Source organism: Vicugna pacos, chromosome 5 (assembly GCF_048564905.1).
Source record: "Vicugna pacos chromosome 5, VicPac4, whole genome shotgun sequence".
Taxonomy (NCBI): Eukaryota; Metazoa; Chordata; class Mammalia; order Artiodactyla; family Camelidae; genus Vicugna; species Vicugna pacos.
In genome coordinates this window covers 89,142,222-89,159,070 of record NC_132991.1, presented here as the reverse complement: position 1 = coordinate 89,159,070, position 16,849 = coordinate 89,142,222, and the positions used below count along the sequence as shown (strand labels likewise).

At 44.2% G+C, this 16,849-nt stretch overlaps 1 protein-coding gene across 2 annotated transcripts in view; it reads right to left on the bottom strand.

The window, feature by feature from the left end:
* Positions 1 to 14,026, bottom strand: part of ARMC9 (armadillo repeat containing 9) — a 141,641-nt gene extending 127,615 nt beyond the window's left edge. For both annotated transcript variants that reach the window (XM_072961844.1, XM_031677865.2), the window contains exons 1-5: positions 13,903 to 14,026; positions 8,065 to 8,152; positions 6,539 to 6,664; positions 3,104 to 3,274; positions 1,536 to 1,691 (exon numbers count right to left, since the gene is read on the bottom strand). In XM_072961844.1, the coding sequence (XP_072817945.1) occupies positions 1,536 to 1,691; positions 3,104 to 3,274; positions 6,539 to 6,664; positions 8,065 to 8,115 (504 nt within the window). In that variant the 5' untranslated portion in view covers positions 8,116 to 8,152; positions 13,903 to 14,026. The remainder of the gene's footprint in view (positions 1 to 1,535; positions 1,692 to 3,103; positions 3,275 to 6,538; positions 6,665 to 8,064; positions 8,153 to 13,902) is intronic.
* Positions 14,027 to 16,849: the final 2,823 nt, after the last annotated feature.

The window sequence follows — 16,849 nt, the reverse complement described above, 5'->3', positions numbered from 1 at the left end:
GCACATAAATTGGGAAGGGGATGAATGAGGTTAATGCATTCTAAGGTCTTTACAATGGTCAGGAAGAGAGTAAAGATACTAACTTCAGATTTTATTATGTATACACACTATAGTATCTGTGATGACCATTAAAAACATGTATTTAGAGAGCAGCAAAAGGAAAAAAATGAAATAAATGACCCTCCATGAATACTGATGACCTCTAAACTCCTGGCCTCTGAAGAACCTGAACTTTGCCTTAGAGCCCAGACCGGAGTGCCCATGGGCCTGCGGGCTGAGCGGGACTCACCCCGACTCTGCCAGCTCCGCCTGACCTTGACCCAATCTGCAGCCACACCGCCCCGTTGTAATTCTCCTACACAGACGCCCTGGCTGTGAGAAAATCTAACACCCCATTTCAAGTTTCATCTTCTTCCTAATTATTTGATATTTTCAGCCTTCTAGAAGAAGGCGGTAAAACCAAATTTGGACTGACAGAAAAATTAGCACGGTCTTCAGCTTGCTACTCTATACCAAGCAGGTCTGATGGAATCCGTCAGCTCCCTGACCTTCCGTTTAACAGTTACTATTCAGGAGGGATGAAATCTGTTTTGCTGAATCACAGCAGAAACTAAAATGGACTGGGTTTGGAGGAAGAACTGCACCCGTTGTTCAATGGCAGGGGAGTAAGCGCCACACAAATTCCTGAAAACTGAGATCTTTAGACAAAGTATCTAATTACATCAAAATGTCTGTCTCTAAATACATTTCAATAAGCCTCTGGATGGGACATATTAATTTTAATAAGTCAACAAAAATTACTCTAATAGATAAATATTGTAAATAAATGTTATGGTAAAATGTCAACTAAAATGAAGTATAACAATTAAAAGAGCTAGAGAGAAGTAGCATGATGGAAATAATATAATACACAATCAGGGAGGCAGATACACACCAAGTAAGTGAGAATTTTAACACAAATCTAAATATACATGGCCAGGGGGAGGGCAGAGCTCAGTGGTAGAGCATATGCTTAGCACGCACGAGGTCCTGGGTTCAATCCCCGGTACCTTCGCTAAAAATAAATAAATAAACAAACCTAATTACCTCCCCCTCAAAAAAATTTTTTTATAGATTAAAAAAAAATGTCAAAATATACATGACCAGCAACTGTGTAAAATAACCTAGTTTTTCTTTTCAGGCTCCTTGTAATTATAATTGAATAAAGTACATTGTAATTGAATAAATTATCATTTCACTGTAATTGAATAAACTATCATTTCAATACTACAAAAGTATACACAGAATAATTTTAGAGGTTAGCATATTTTAAAGTATTTATGTCAGTCTGTGTTAACAAGTCTTGGCACACCCAAAAAATCATTTTACGGTACAAGAAAAGTCTGTTACAGCAAATTATCTATACACTCTTTTAAAATACAACATAGGCAAATTTTAGAGTTTTTTAGAGCATCATTCAGAAACTACCAGCATATACAAAGTGAAACTGCAAAGCTGTCCAGGTTCTGATACAAGAGTCAGAGGCTGTCACTTACCTGGAAGAGTTCTTTAAATGAGGGGTGCACCATAGGGTTGGGAACAAAAGGAAGTGCATAGAAAGGGAGAAACTCTGTGGTCTGGCTCAGTGCTGCCCCTTTGGTCTCCAGGTAGGATTTGAAATAGGAAATCCTTTCATCCAGTTCCTCTTTGTCCTACAAGGAAGGGAGGATGCTTGTCTGAGATCTCCTGTTTGATGCCAGTTCACCCCTTCACCCCATCCTCTCTCTGCGGCTCCTTCAGTTCCAGAACATTGCTGGCATCCTCCCACTCCGGCCCAGCCTGCGCAGTGTCTCCAGTCATCCTAACATCACCCCTGCTTTCATCCCTTCATGAAACTGTCAGGAGTATCAGAGAGCTAGATATATCGTGAGTTCAAATGCTGCCTTTATGTTCTATCATTACCATTTTCTCATATCCTTAAAATTCTTCCCACTCATCATTTTTAATGGCAGAACAAAACCTCATCTTGTGAGTCCATTGTCATTTATTTAACCAATGCCCCCATTATTAGCTATGTACACTGTTTTCATACTTCAGATATTATGAACACTTGTCTGCCTTCCCATGCATGATTCCCTTACAAGAAGTTTTTAGAGGTGAAGAGCATTTTGAAACAGAAGTTTCCATATCATTATTGCTTTCCTTTACTCAGCTAACTAAGAACTGATCTTGCCTCCTTCCCTGCTTCCACGTGTAATCCCAGGTCCCCAGCAGGGTTTCCATTTCCTCTCGGGCCTCAGTGAGTGGGTCCTCCCTGGCCCCACCAGTCACATCCCTCACCACCTCACACTCACGCCATCACACTGCATCTCACTTCACCTGCATCTTGAAGCACCTCCCTAGCCACTGGACTGTAAACATTTATTGATTTTTTTTTCAATCTTACAGCAAAATGGAAAAATTAGAAAATAAAAATAAATACAAGGAAAATGAAAATCTCCTTTGCTGGCACCCACAAGTACCATCCAAAGGAACAGCCTTCCAAGAATGGCTCCCACAATGTACTGTAAAGCTGCTCCCTCCACGCTGACCCCTCCTATGGCCCCCTGACATTTTAATAAGTTAACACAGGCCCTGGCCCTGGTGGCAGTAGTCAGTGCGTGGAGAAGCCACACAACAATGCACAAAGTTCACAGAAGCTAAATTCAACCCATCACCCAAATGAGCTTTCACAAACAAGCATACTATTTTCCCCCTAGTGAAGCTTATATTTATCTTTTAATATATGGTTGAAAATGTGGTCTAAATATTTGTTCTTTTAGATATGCATGTATATATTTTAAGTTGCCAAATAAACTTTATTTTGCTGAGCTTTCAAAAATTTGAGGTACTCAGGAAAATGCAGCTTTCATTACAGAAATGGTTAACTTTCTGTGTAAATTAGAAAATAAACTGCTGGGAATGAGATAGAAAGTCACTCATCAAAACATAAGATGCCTACTCCTTAGAAGTAATATGGTAAATTGGCCACAAAACTAAATTAATTCCCACTTGCAAAACACAACAGCTAACGTTCTCATCTAACACACCATTTAGACCAACCCACACCACATGGTGAACCTACAGGTCTCCCTGCGGAGTGTTTCAGAAGGTAAATGGCAAAATGGATGTGAAGATAGAATTCCAACTTCTGGGCGAGGGAGTCACCATCTCGGATGGAACTGGGCACGTGCTCCTCCCACAAATCGAAGAACATCTTCTGGTCTCCACTGTCAAATGCAGCAAGGAGGTCCCTCTGGGGAGAAGACATCACACTGAACCCCAGTCATAAGGGATGCCCCTTCTCCCAACACCCCAAATTCTCACACCCTCCCAGCACCTTGGAAACCCCATATACTCCATCATGTCAGGGTGAGGAGAACTGGGTCTCCTTTTCAGAGGGAAGAGAGAGGAAAACAGAGCCCCAGCAGGCTTCAAACTGCTTAGGCTGAGAATCCTGCAAACTGATCCTGGTTTTCCAGCCCTTTGCAACATCAGAGCTGAGCATTCTGAAAAAACAGATGCAACACAAGGTCTCTGAAATGGAAGGAACCAGGCATAGGCCAAAGATTTGAGCACATGAATACACTGAAGTCACCCTTTGGACTTGCTGACTCTCGACCCACAACGGATGAAAAAAGGCCAGACCCAGAGCCCAGCCAGATCTCGGAACAAACCGCACACCTATGGACCCACTGACGGCCCAGCTGCCCAGTCCCCGCGTGGCCAGGAGCTCATCCACACGGAGCGCAGTCTGTCCCAGGCCAGGGAGGTGGGCGCTGTCACCTGCCCACTGTGACCAGAAGCACGTCTGGTGCAGAGGGCGCCGTGGGAAGCAACCACAGACCCCAGAGAACCCACACAGTGACTGCCCGGGCCCTCCAGGTCCAGAAACAAAGAGGCACAGGCTGGAGATGGAGGAGGGAGCACAGGCCTGGCACCAGCCCGACCTCGGAGCACGCGAGTCTGGCTCCGCGGGGCAGAGGCAGCTTCCTGAGCCACCATGCAGCAGTGGAAATAGAGAATTTTGGAGAAAGGAGGTGGCAATTATCATGCCACTTGTCTCACAAGAAGAATGATAACTGACCCATCACAAATACCTGCCGCATAAATCTGCAGATCAGAGTTTAAGGCAGAATTGAAAGAACTTCCTGATAGTTGAAAACAATGTGACTCACGTGGTTCTCCTTTTTGTATCAAATGCTCAATATACTCAGACCTACATTTTTTGCTCAATTGCAAAAGCTTTTCTCAGACTGGATTTTCTGTAGAATCACCAATTCCTCCAACCAACATCACAATTATTTACCACCATTATTTGGTCATTGTTCTTTTATGGTTTTTTTTTTAAGTTTTTACACTTTTTCTGTAAAATTGTTTCTTTTTTTAAAGTTACATATTCTATTTGCTTTTAATCAAGCTTTTTAACATTATAAAATGAGAGTGTATAGAGAACAATCTTACAGTGTTTGGTTATCCTTAAGTCAAAGACATTTTCTGGTAAAGAACTTTCAAATGTGAATATTATAAAAAATGTTCTGTGTGTCATATGACAGGGAACAACTGTCTCTGAATACTGTCTTACTCTAGAAGGTACTGCCATACATTTGAAAGAGACACAGAATTTTTCAGAATAAGCCCTACAGTGATAATAAATAAGCCCTCCTTAAAATCGGCCTCTTTCTGTTCCTCAGCCGTGGAAACAGGGAAGGACAGCAGGTCAGCAACTGTGGGCAGGACGGGGCCGAAACAAAGCACAAGCCATCACGGACCTCCAGGAGAATCTGGGGAGCCTGGTCAAAGGATCCTCTTTCCTTGCTACTGGCTGATGCTAAGGTGAAGGGGACTCTCCCAAGGGCTGTGCGGCTGGGGCCTGGCCCCGGCTCAGGCTCACCTCTGAGCTCCGAGCAAACCTGAGAGGCGCAGTGACCACACGAATGGGGAGCGCAGACTCTCGTGGGTACTTTACAGCTTGGAGTCAAGGTATTTTCTTAACATGGCTTGACAAAGTCTACGTGTCAAATGGCCCATCCACAGTTTATTTGTTTATTCTAAACTCTACATCTGTAGACCTAGGGTCACAAATCTTTGCTGTGTCATCATAAGCCCAGTCTGTGAATTGTATTCTGTACCTGGAAATGGTCCCTGTGTTTAAAATAGTATCTACACATAAAGCAATCCGGTGTTACAACTCATAGGGTCACAAAATATTAACTACTTGAATGTAAACCATGATCACAGCCAGAATGACCAAGATCAAAAAATTTACACACCACTAATAATCACCTATAAACACACACAGACACACACACACACACATTCACACATTCTTACAGAACTGTGCTTAGTGAAACTCTTCCTTTGCTGAGTGTCACTGACACTTAGCAAATGTTGCTAAGCCCCTGCTCCAGGTATTTTCGTTTGGGAAATATATAATGATGGAGCATAGCTGTTTACCGAATGAGCAGAAAAGACCTGCTTATGACAATCATAAAGTTTCAGGGTCTCTCCAGTTAAGAACAGCCTCTGTTTCCATGTCTAATAATGATTATATTCTTGTTTCATGTTCTGGAAAGTTTGCTTTGGGGTTGGGAGGAACCATCAGGCTGCCCTTCGACAGGGGAGTCTGTATCTGAAGTGGCGGCAGCTCAGCATCTGAGTGCCTGAGGGCTGGAGGGACGCTGGGCAGAGCACACAGCCCCACTTGAGCTCCACAGGCCACTTCGACGGTGCCCCTGCTCAGCGGTACCCTGTGCCAGGCCCCTGGGGAGTCAGGGGTCAGGAGCAGACAGGCGGTGGCTATGACCTGACCTACAGCCACTCAGTGGAACTCTCAAATCAAGTCTCATATTTTTCCTGGAAGTATGTACATTGAAACAAATAAATTTATTAAAATAATAAAATGCAAAGCTGAAGTATGGTGTTTTGGGAAATGGGATGCTCTCCTGTCACTGGACATGTTCAAGGTGAACCAATGGTTGGAATAAGGACTTTTAAGGTCCTTTCTAACCCTGAGAATTGAGGACTGTATAATATCTGCCCTCTGCAGCTCACTGCAAGGGGCTCACAGCTGCTCAGGCCTTCCTTTGACAGGATGCTGCCTTGCATACAACTCTTGCTCCCTGGCCCCTCCAACCACCCCAAATTAGAATGCAAGCACCATGAGGGCAGAGGCTGGTTTGGTTTTGTTCACCACTGTGTCCCCAGGACCTAGCATGACTAACCTAAAACTTCCCAGGTTGGGAACCACATTTGTCTCAGTTTCTAAGCATTGCGTGGTTTCCTCTTTTTCTTCTTCCCAAGAAATGTATGTGAAAGATCTTATGTTCCACCCATTTCCTAGGCAGGGTACAGAGATTTGAAGCTGACATTACTAATTTATCCATAAACATCTGCACAGTCTAACCGTCACTCTGCCCAGGTCCCCTGAAACGATTCCACCATTCTCTTACAGTAGCATTTTTTTACAAGTTGGGAACATCTTGATTATCTACAGAAATCAAAAAAAGTAAAATATTACCTGGATTATCAATGATTTGGAGTCCCTTAAGGAGCCACATGCTGACTTAGATAATGGTTTTCCTTTCATTTTGCATTCTTTTGAAAATGTTTTCAAGGTATCTTCAAATTCGGCAAAATCCAAATACTATTTAAAAAAGAGCATAAGTATACATATATTTCTCTGTTTTAACATCAACAAAGTAACCATCTTTGGTGTAACTGTACCAGCTCAAAATGTTATCATAAACTTATAATGGGGTTAATGAACTCTCATCTTTGGGAGAAGTAACTTGGGGTCCAGCTTAGAATTTACTTATCAATATACACACTAAAAGCCTAGAAAGACAGTATCATAAAAAACATTTATTTACAGAAAACATATTTGTTTTCAAAAGGAACATGTGGGCTGTATGATTCATTATATTCATGGAAAATAAGACGGTACGTGCGGCAGTCTGAAAAAGGCAAAAGTGATCGGCAGAAGGCCTGCCAGCTTAGGTCTAGTAGGTCTCTGGGAATTTGTTACTTGAAACAGAGGGATTAGAAATAATGCCTGTCCCTGAGAACAACAGGTAAGTGCTTAAAGATGGGCAAGGTCATCAGTGAACTTCAAGCCCGCACAAGGACCACCAGCAGTTGTGAAATGCCCCACCTTGTGTTGTTGACATCCAGTGCTCCGCACTTCTCCGCCCCCTTCTCAGGTTGTGTCAGTCACACCTTTTCGTTTCCACCTCCTCTAATTATGCCTATCTCCCCAGGCTCTCTCCACAACCCCCTGCTGTGACAGCTTGGAAAATTTATTCCTGGTCACGCCAAATTCCAAAGGTGCATTCCCAGGCGGGTGCCTCATTCTGGTTACAGTGCCAGGACTCAGTGTCTAACGGACAGTCCAATCACACAGTAAAACTGCAGCAACCATTTCTTTAGCGCCAGCCGTGTGCCGGCCCCCTGCTAAAGCAGTAGAGGATACCAGCAGCAGAGCATAAGGCTTGGGTCCCACCCTTGGAAAGCCTTCAGCGCAGGACACCAAAATGCCCGTGAATAGGTAACGAGTTAAACAGGTGATGCGGCCACTCCTCGAGGCAGGTCTCAGGAAGACGTTCATACTACATTACTTTTGACAGATAGAACAATGTGTGTGGTATCATCGCTTTTTGTAAAACAAACTACAGTCATGTGAATATATTTTGAATATTTGTAGAAAAAAGTCTGAAAAGATAACACACTAAACCATTAACAGTGGTCACTGCAGGTATAGAGCAGGGAAATTCACTATTTCTATTTCTACACTTTTCAAATCTTTTATCACAAGCATATGTAGCTTTTATAACTTTCTTTGAAGGAGTCCTGCAAAGGAGCTTAAGATTTTGGTTGAGCTATGAAAACAAAATATAAATGCATGGAAAATTATAAAATGGAAAAAGATAGATGTACTGTAATGACAGAAACATTACAAGGCACTGTAGAATTTGTTGTGTTGTAAAATAAAAGCTTTACAAGTTTTCAAGATCCCTTTTTCTGTGACCTGTATTTTGTAAAACATACCTCTTTCACGAGTCCAAGTAATTCCGATTCATGAGCCAGAATATCCCCCATACTGAACTGTTACTATTAATTCTCACAGCAAAAATCTCTACAAGGCAAAAACATAAGACAAAGGCTTTCATTTCAACCATCTGTATAATCACAAAAAGATCCTGTGGCGGGCAGAATAATGGCCCCCAAAGCTGTCCATGGCTGAATCCCCAGAACCTGTCAATGTGTTAGGTTGATGGCAAGGGGAGATTAAGGCTGCAGGTGGAATTAAGGTTGCTAATCAGCTGACTTTAAAGTAGGAACAGTAGCCTGGATTATCTGGTGGGCCCAGTGTAATCCTTATCAGGGAAAGGGGGAAGTAAGAAAGTCAACGTCAGTGTGATGCAGTGGAAGAAAGACTCGACCAGGCGTTGCTGACCTTAAAGAGAGAGGAAGAGCCAGCAACCAAGGGATGCAGGCAGCTTCTAGAAGCTGGAAAAGGCAATAAATGGATTCTCCTTTGGAGCATCCAGAGAGAAACAAGCCCTACCAACACCCTGACTTTAGTCCAGTGCGACCCCATTCAGACTTCTGACCTCCAGAACTGTAAGGTAAGAAATCTGTGCTGTTTTTAAGCCACTAAGTTCATGGTAGTATATTACAACAGCAGTAGGAAACACAGTGGCTTAAGTCAAAAGGAATTCTCTCTTCTACGACAATTGCTTAAAATGAATATGGACAAGGACTGGAGGATGGTGTAAATGTCAAGGATTGCTGGTGAGAATGTGGAAGATTATTTTTCTTTTCCAGAGTTTTCTAATATGCAAACATGTAGTAGGTGTAATTCAAATAGTCAAGACCACAGTGTATTTAGAACAAAATAGAGTTTAATGATAAGGTCAATCCATTTACTTTAAGAAAGGATCTGCACTAGAATTAATGTGATGTAAATGAACACAGAGTCACCAATGCCTCACTCTGCTTCCAAGTAAAAAACATTAAATATTCACAAAAGAGATCAGATACTGCTTACTTAAAAGAAATCTTTAATGTCTCGCAAAGACCACAATCATTCAGCCTATGGTATTGGGAGAGGAGGTGGTGTGCATTTGCACACATATTATCCACACCCAGGAGATGGATTCTACGAGGAAGACACGTGTTCACTTGGCATCCTAGAGCCTGGCACACCATAGGTGTTCAAATATACTTACTGAACAAATGGAAATAATTTCAGATATGGAGAAAACAAAGCAAAGAAGGAGACAGAGAGTGGAGGAGAGGGTTCTTGGGTCATTTTAGATCAGGTCTTCATAGAAGGCCTCCCTGGGAATGGGACATTTGAACAGAGATGTGAGAAAGCGAGCACTTCCCAGATCTGGGGAGGAGGGACGCGTGAGCGCTGAGCACTCATGGGGGCTGCGGGTGCAGCTCCAGGAGGAGAGCAGGCGGTGAGTGAGGTGCCAGTGCCAAGTCAGTAGGTCTGTGTAGCTAAGGGGCTAGGAAGGCAGGAGAGAGCGCTGAGGAGGGGACCGACCCACCCTGACTTACGGCGTGTATTGAGTACTGTGTCTGCCTGTGTGTGTACCGAGAAGAGGCTGCAGGGACCATGGACGGAAACAGGGGCACCAGCAGTGATGAGGGAAGTTGGAACCAGCAAAAGGAATCTTGTGAAGTGTTCTGACTCCAGGTGTAAAAGGCAGAGGTGGTCAACTGCTGAGGAACAGGCTATGGAATGTGAGGGGACAAGGTGAAGGGGGACACCTGGGGCCTGAGCAGTTGGGGGAACAGTGTGCCACTGGCTGAACTGGGGAAAATTAGGGAGGGACAGTCTGAGAGTTAAATTAAGAGTTCTGTTTTGGCCATAAATCTATGATGTATCTTAGACATTCAAGTTGGGGTGCTGAAGAGGCTGGTGGAGTAAAGGAAGAAGTGGGAGCTGGAGAGAAGCATTTGGAAGTTATCAGCATGAAGAGCACATTTCAGAAGATGAGTATCCTAAACAGATGTGGCCTCCTCAGGAGGAAGTGTAGCCAGGAGAGGAGGGCAGGCCCAGGCTGAGCCCTGGGGCACTCAGCACTGAGGGGTACGGAGAGGGCAGCAGCAGATGGGAGACCAAGCAAGATCAGAGACCTATCAGCGAGACACAACCAGGACACTGTGACATCCTGGAAGCCCAGGGAAGGTGCTTCCCGTGTCTACTGTGTCTGCGTGGTCAAGGAAGATGAAGGCAGAAGAATTAATCCCTGGATTTGGGAACATGGAGTGTGACAGTGACCTTGATAAGAGTGGTAAGGACATGAACCTGACTGAAACGGGTTAAAAAGAGAGAAAGAGAAGTAAAGGAGAGTCAAAAAGGAGAGGAGAGATGGTGTGGTGTCTGGAAAGAGATGGGAGGTTTTTAAGACTTTTAAGGAAGCTCCATACTGTTTTCCATAGTCGCTGCACCAATTTACATTCCCACCAACAGCTACCATATGATCCAGCAATCCTACTCCTGGGTGTATATTCAGAGAAAGCTCTAATTTGAAGATACATGCACCCAAATGTTCACAGCAGCATTATTTACTATAGCCAAGACACGGAAGCAAACTAAGTGTCTGTCAACAGGTGAATGGGTAAAGATGTGATATATATATATGTATATATATATATTTATATATAATGGAATATTATATAACTATATATGTAGTGGAATATTACTCAGCCATAAAAAGAATGAAATTTGCGCCAACATGGATGGACCTAGAGACTATCATAGTAAGTGAAGTGAGTCAGAAACACAAACATTATATGATATCACATACATGGAATATAAAACTAATATAAATGTATTTATTTACAAAACTGAAACAGACTCACAGACATTGAAAACAAACTTATGGTTACCAAAGGGAAAGGGGGGGATGGAGGAATAAATTAGCAGTATGGGATTAACAGATACACACGACTATATATAAAATAGATAAACAATGAGGATTTACTGTATGGCATAGGGAACTATACTCAATGTCTTATAATAACCTATAATGGAAAAGAATCTGAAAAAAACTATATATATAACTGAATCACTTTACTGGACACCTGAAATCAACACAATATTGTAAATCAACTATACTTCAATAAAAAATAAAAATAAAAAATAAAAAGGAAGACATTTCAGCAGCGTGCTTGTAAGTTGATAGGAATGACCCAGTTAGAGGAGGAAAAATGGATGAGGCAGAAGAGAGAGGAAACGGTTAAAGAAGCAATGTCCTTGATGCAGCCAGTGTCCAGTGAAGCCCAGGCCTTAGACAGGGGCAGGGACAGAGGGATGGCAGAGGATATGGGTACTGACCAAAGAAATGGACAGGTTTGGTGATGAGAGGTGAAACAAGAAACAGGGTCATCAGCTGAGAGTAAGAGGCATGTTGGTATTGTGATGAGAACGGAAAGTGGGAACCAAATCAACTATGCATACATGGCAGGGTTTCCAGTACTGACAGTCTGCTTAACATGTGGACTCTAATCCCAAACAGAACCAGTCTGCACCATTTTGCAGTTTTCTCCAGCCACTTTCAGCTGTCTGAGTTAGGTTAACCAGGGTGAGGCTTTTCCAGGAGAGGTGAAAGAGAAAACAAGTGTAACAGTGATGGAGCGTTGAAGCCAAGCTTCATGAAGAATGGCAGGAGGAAGGGTGCATAAGGGGGTTACCAGGCAGTGAAAAAGTAACGGGGTCACAGACCTGCCTCAGAGGCACACTACAGTGAGCTTGAAAGATAAAAGGTGGTGGTGTAAGTGGGATAAATACTTGAAATCAAGATTTCAAAAGTAGTGCAGTAATAAAAAGTTCATGACCGCAGAAGTGGGTGGATGAGGAGGATGGAGGAAAAAGGTGCCTATGAGTAAAGGAGGATGAAGAAACCTGTGTGGCCAGGATGTTGAAACCTCTCAAAATGAAGCAGAGGAGGTGTAGAGGTAGACACCGTAGTCTTCAAGGGAAAAAACCGTGGGAAAGCCCACAGCGTGTACTTCAAAGGAAGGGGGCAGTGATCTGGAAGCAGCAGTGAGGAGCAGCGAGGACACCAACCCCGCCTGCACTTCCAGGCCTGCCAGATACAAGGTGTGAAGAGAAAGACTGCTACCGCCTGGGGCCATCCACCTCTCCAGCCTTCCTCTGGACCAACCACCACTCTCATTCCTGGCTGGCTCCCTTCTAACACTTCCCCACTTCTTAAGCTCCAAGAATAGTGAACGCCCAGCCATTCCCCCTTACAAAATGCTCTTTCACGATTCTAAGCCCTCTGATGTACTCTTCTTCAACTTGTGGACAAATTTGACTCATCATACTTAGAGCTTGACCTCCTTCAGGAATTCTTCCAGGAACCCCTCTCCTTCTTTCCCCATCATGGCAATTCTCTCCCCTCTGGGGTACCTCTGTAATCTACATTTACTTCTATAGTTGTACTTTTTACCCTCTTTATAAAGGCAGGGAGCTATATTTAAATTTTCTATCTCCAGAACCTAGCAGAGTGCCTGGCAGGCATGGTAAACACCCATGACATCTGACAAATAAATGAAGCCCAAGCAGAGAGAACGGCATTTTTGAAGGCCCTGGAACAAGACAGCTTTGCTGTTTTGAGAATTCAAGATCCTTCCAACCTCAGGGCCTTTGCACATATTGTTCTCTCTGCCTACAACGCTTTTCCCCTCTTTCTTCACCTGGCTAACCTCTGTGCTTCATAAGCATCACTTCCTCAGAGAAGTTCTTCATGACCATCATTTGAATAAGATTCTGCTACTATCATCTGTCAGTGAACATGAGCCATCATTGGGTATTCTATTACTCTGACATTCTTGGAAATACAGAATTTTCTGTAAATCTTTATATCATTATAAGTTCATTTATTGAGGACTTATTGTATGCTAGGCAACATGCAAAATGCTTCACATTTAATTTTCACAATAAATCTGAAAGATGAATATGATTTATATTCTCCTCTCACAGATGAGGCAACTGAGGCTCAGGAAGGTTGAGATGCTCCCAATAACTCAACTAGTAAGTAACAAAGTAGAAATTTAAATCCAGATTGATATTAACCACTACACAGTATTACCTCAAAGTGTGGACCACCTGAATGAGAATCACCTGGGATGCTTGTGCAAATGAAAATTCCTAGCACCACTCTGATCTTACTGAACACAATGGCAAGCACAATGCCCAAAAATTGTTTTGAACAATCCCTCCGGATGACTTTTATGCAGTTGAGAACCACGGCTCTATGCAAAAACCAGAGAAAACTTCTTCAGTCACTCTTGAGGGTTGCATTGGCAGCTTCTGGATTTCTATATGACAGGGATTTAGGGCCTACAAGCTGGCTGAATTAAGGGTTAGACTATGGGATCTTTCGGGGAGACGAATTTGTATAGTAAGCGTCCCGCCTTTGCTTAGATTGGATCAAGTCTGGACTTAACCTGGGTGCCTGGGGAGAGGGGTTAGCTGATGTGGATAACGGAACATAAGGGATGGATATAAAAGCCCCAGGTCACCCTCTCAGACGCCACAGCTGGACGATTTGGGCCCCCCTCCAAGTTTGGCTCATTGCAGCAAAGATCAGGGACTACTTGTGGAAAGCAGCTGGGCCTGTCCCTGGGATGTCCAGGCTGCCGCCCCGGGCGCACGCCACAGGAAGAGCTCAGGGCAGCAGGCGAGAAATGGGGGCATCCGGCAGAGGCTGCCGAGTTGGCGCGTCGGGATAGTCCTCTGGGGAGCGGGCTCAGCAGAATCTCAACCCTCTGCTCCTCGCCGTCACTGACCCATCACTGCTCATCCCCGTTTGGAGACCGCGGGCTCAGGGATGGCCCGGCCGCGTCCGGGGACGCGCTTACCTTCTGCTTAGCCGCGGGCACACGCGCCTACCCAGCCCGGTCGCCACTTCTCCAGCCGTCGCCCCGGCAACCGCCGCCGCCAGCCTGGCATCACGTGGAGAAGCGCAGCCAATCACAGGACGCGACCGGAGCGGAGCATCCTGGGTCGAAAGGCGGAGCCTAGGGAGCTCCGCCCCGAAGCTTCCAGGCGGCGGAAATGAAGTAGGGGCTAGTGTTTCAGGGTCTCCCATTTCGTGGTCACGTCTTCCGTGCTTTACCCCACGACTTCCCAGTCGTTCATTTCCGCAAGTATTGCTCCTGTAGTTGTGCCTGGCTCTTGGGATGAGCCCGAGCAGGCTCAACCCGTAAACTCTAGGAGCTCATTGTACCACAGGGAAAACAAAACCGGCAAGAGATTACAGCAAAGTGTGTTGGGGCTGCGGTCAGGGGCGGGGAGGAGGGGGAGGCGCGTTATTCTCATTTTATAGGAGCGACCCAGGGCCACCTTAGAACCGAGAATGTCACCCAATGTCACCTGCCTTAAACCTCCAGGCACCAGGGTTTCACCCCTTTCCAGGGATTTTAGAGAAACTTTTTCCCACATGAAATGTAGGTTTTTAAAAACAAAACAGAAGTACAGATCCTCCCTCTCCTTGCACGTGGTGTCTCTGAACTGAAGTTCATCAGCACTGAATGAGCACCTGCGAGTCACCCAACTCTGGGCTGGAGGCTGAGAAGATGGCTAGAGATGGAGGAAATCCCTCCCCTCCAGGCACTGAGTCCCAAATCTCCATGTTTCCATCTTCATGCTTCCAGGAAGGTGGAGACCAACAAACCTATCGGTGCCCACTTAGCATTGTGCTAAGTGAATTACATAGATTATTTAATCCTCACACCACATCTATGAGATAGACAATATTTTCAGGGTTTTACAGATTAACAATGTTGTACTTTACCTGAACCCTGTGCTCCTGGAAAACAGTGATGGTTGAGAAACCCCCCACCCTTTTGTGTAGTGGGGAGTAGCTTACCAAAAAGAGCTACCCATCCTCTTGTGACTTAAATAAGGCTCACTGACCACTCTTTCATGACTCCTGTAAGATTCATGGATGATGCCCTTGTTTACCAGTGACAAGGTCACATATAGACCTGCCTCCATTTGCCTCAACCTGCTGACAAGGCTAGACACAGACCTTTAAACTTTCTGTACTTTGTCTCATGGTTGATGAGCTAAGAACTGTTTGTGCCTCCCTGACACTAGTTAGACACAGAGATAAACATTTCCTGTTCAGGTAATTGACTGAGATTTCCCCTGGTTGCAAGATTATCCCAACTGTAAATCATCCTACCTGTAACTGTCTACCCTCACCCCATACAAATCCAAGGTCAAACTGCCTTGTGGAGACACTCTAATGTCTAACCTGGGGTGCTCTCCCTATTGCAATGGCCTGAATAAAATCAGCCTCCTTGCCTGGCCAGATTTTGTCTTTGACAAGATGAATAACACAGGTTAAGAAACTCTTCCAAGTTCACACAGCTAGGGAGTGTGCGGACCCCTAGAACCAGAACTGAACCCAAGACCTTGAGCCTTTGAACCCTAGGCTCTTAGCTATAATAAGAATCATTCCTGCTTTGTTCTCTGTTACAAGTTCATTTATCTGACTGGCAGGAGTTTGGTCACTGTGGTGGCTATTCTCTTTGTTTGCCCAGCATCCTTTCCCCTCTGGTAATGCACTGCACACCCCCACCCCTGACCACAGGAATAGGCATCACACCCCAATCTGGACCAATTTTGCCGCATCCCTCTGGGCAGTGATTGGTCCAGGATAGGCATGTGATCCAAGCTGATCCAATGAGAGACTCCTGGGGTTTTTCTGTTGAAGTTAGTCAGGTCATTGTAAAATGAGACTCCAGGACGGCCTACTACAATGTTCTTCATCACATGGAAAGGCCTGAGAAAATGAAGCTGTTACCTAGGGAGATGCAAAGAGAGCATGTTGGGGACATCAAATCTTTGGCCCTAGACTCCTGAGTTCCCCGGAGCAGCCCTCACTCCATCCATTCTGAGTCACCCCCATCCCCACCCCAACATCCTTCCAATCAACCATCTTTTTTATTTCAACTGGTTCTAGCTGGGTTTCTGTCACCTGCAACCAAAAGAGGCCTGACTATTACAGACATAAATTTCCATATGTTATATCAATGAAAAGTGGCTTTAACAATGGGTTTATTATCAATTAAACAATGTAAGTTTACTTCCTTATTAAAAAAAATCCAGGGGTAGCTTCTTACCAGCAGCTCAGGTTGCTTCTTTGTGACTGTGGATGATACTGGAATAAGTAGATACAGTCAATAAATATTTAAACTGCAATAATTCCTTACTTATAGTTTATTTTAAGACTTCTTTCAAATCCTAGAACACTTGGGTTGAGCTTAATACAAGAATTAAATTGAAAACATCTCTAAATCAAACAGTATATTTAACCTACTTGATATGGTCTTATAAGAGTACAAAGAATACTTTCGTCACAAAGGCAAAACTGCTTAGGTCTGAAGCTTCATCTGGACAGGACTCACGTTGGCCCTGCACCGTTTGTTCCATGAGTTCTGAGCAGTATGCTGAGCAACTGCCTAACCTTCTCAACTCTCAGGACTTGCCGAAGTATCCCATTGGCCCTATGTGCTCTTGTTTGACCACTCCAGTTTTTCCAGAGTGGGACACATACTGCCACTGGGCCCAAGATGACTTTCTAAAATGTTTAATTATAAAAATCTCAATCATATACAAAAGTGGAGAGAATCATTTAATGAATCTGCATGAACCCCTCACTCAGATTCTAAGATTATTAAGATGTTGCTCCTGGGAAAAACTTGACCCCAAATTCAATTCTTAGAATATGCAGAACACTTCAGGCGAGGTGGCCAGCCTTGCACTGGACAGCAAAGGGACTGACTGAGCTGTGCATTC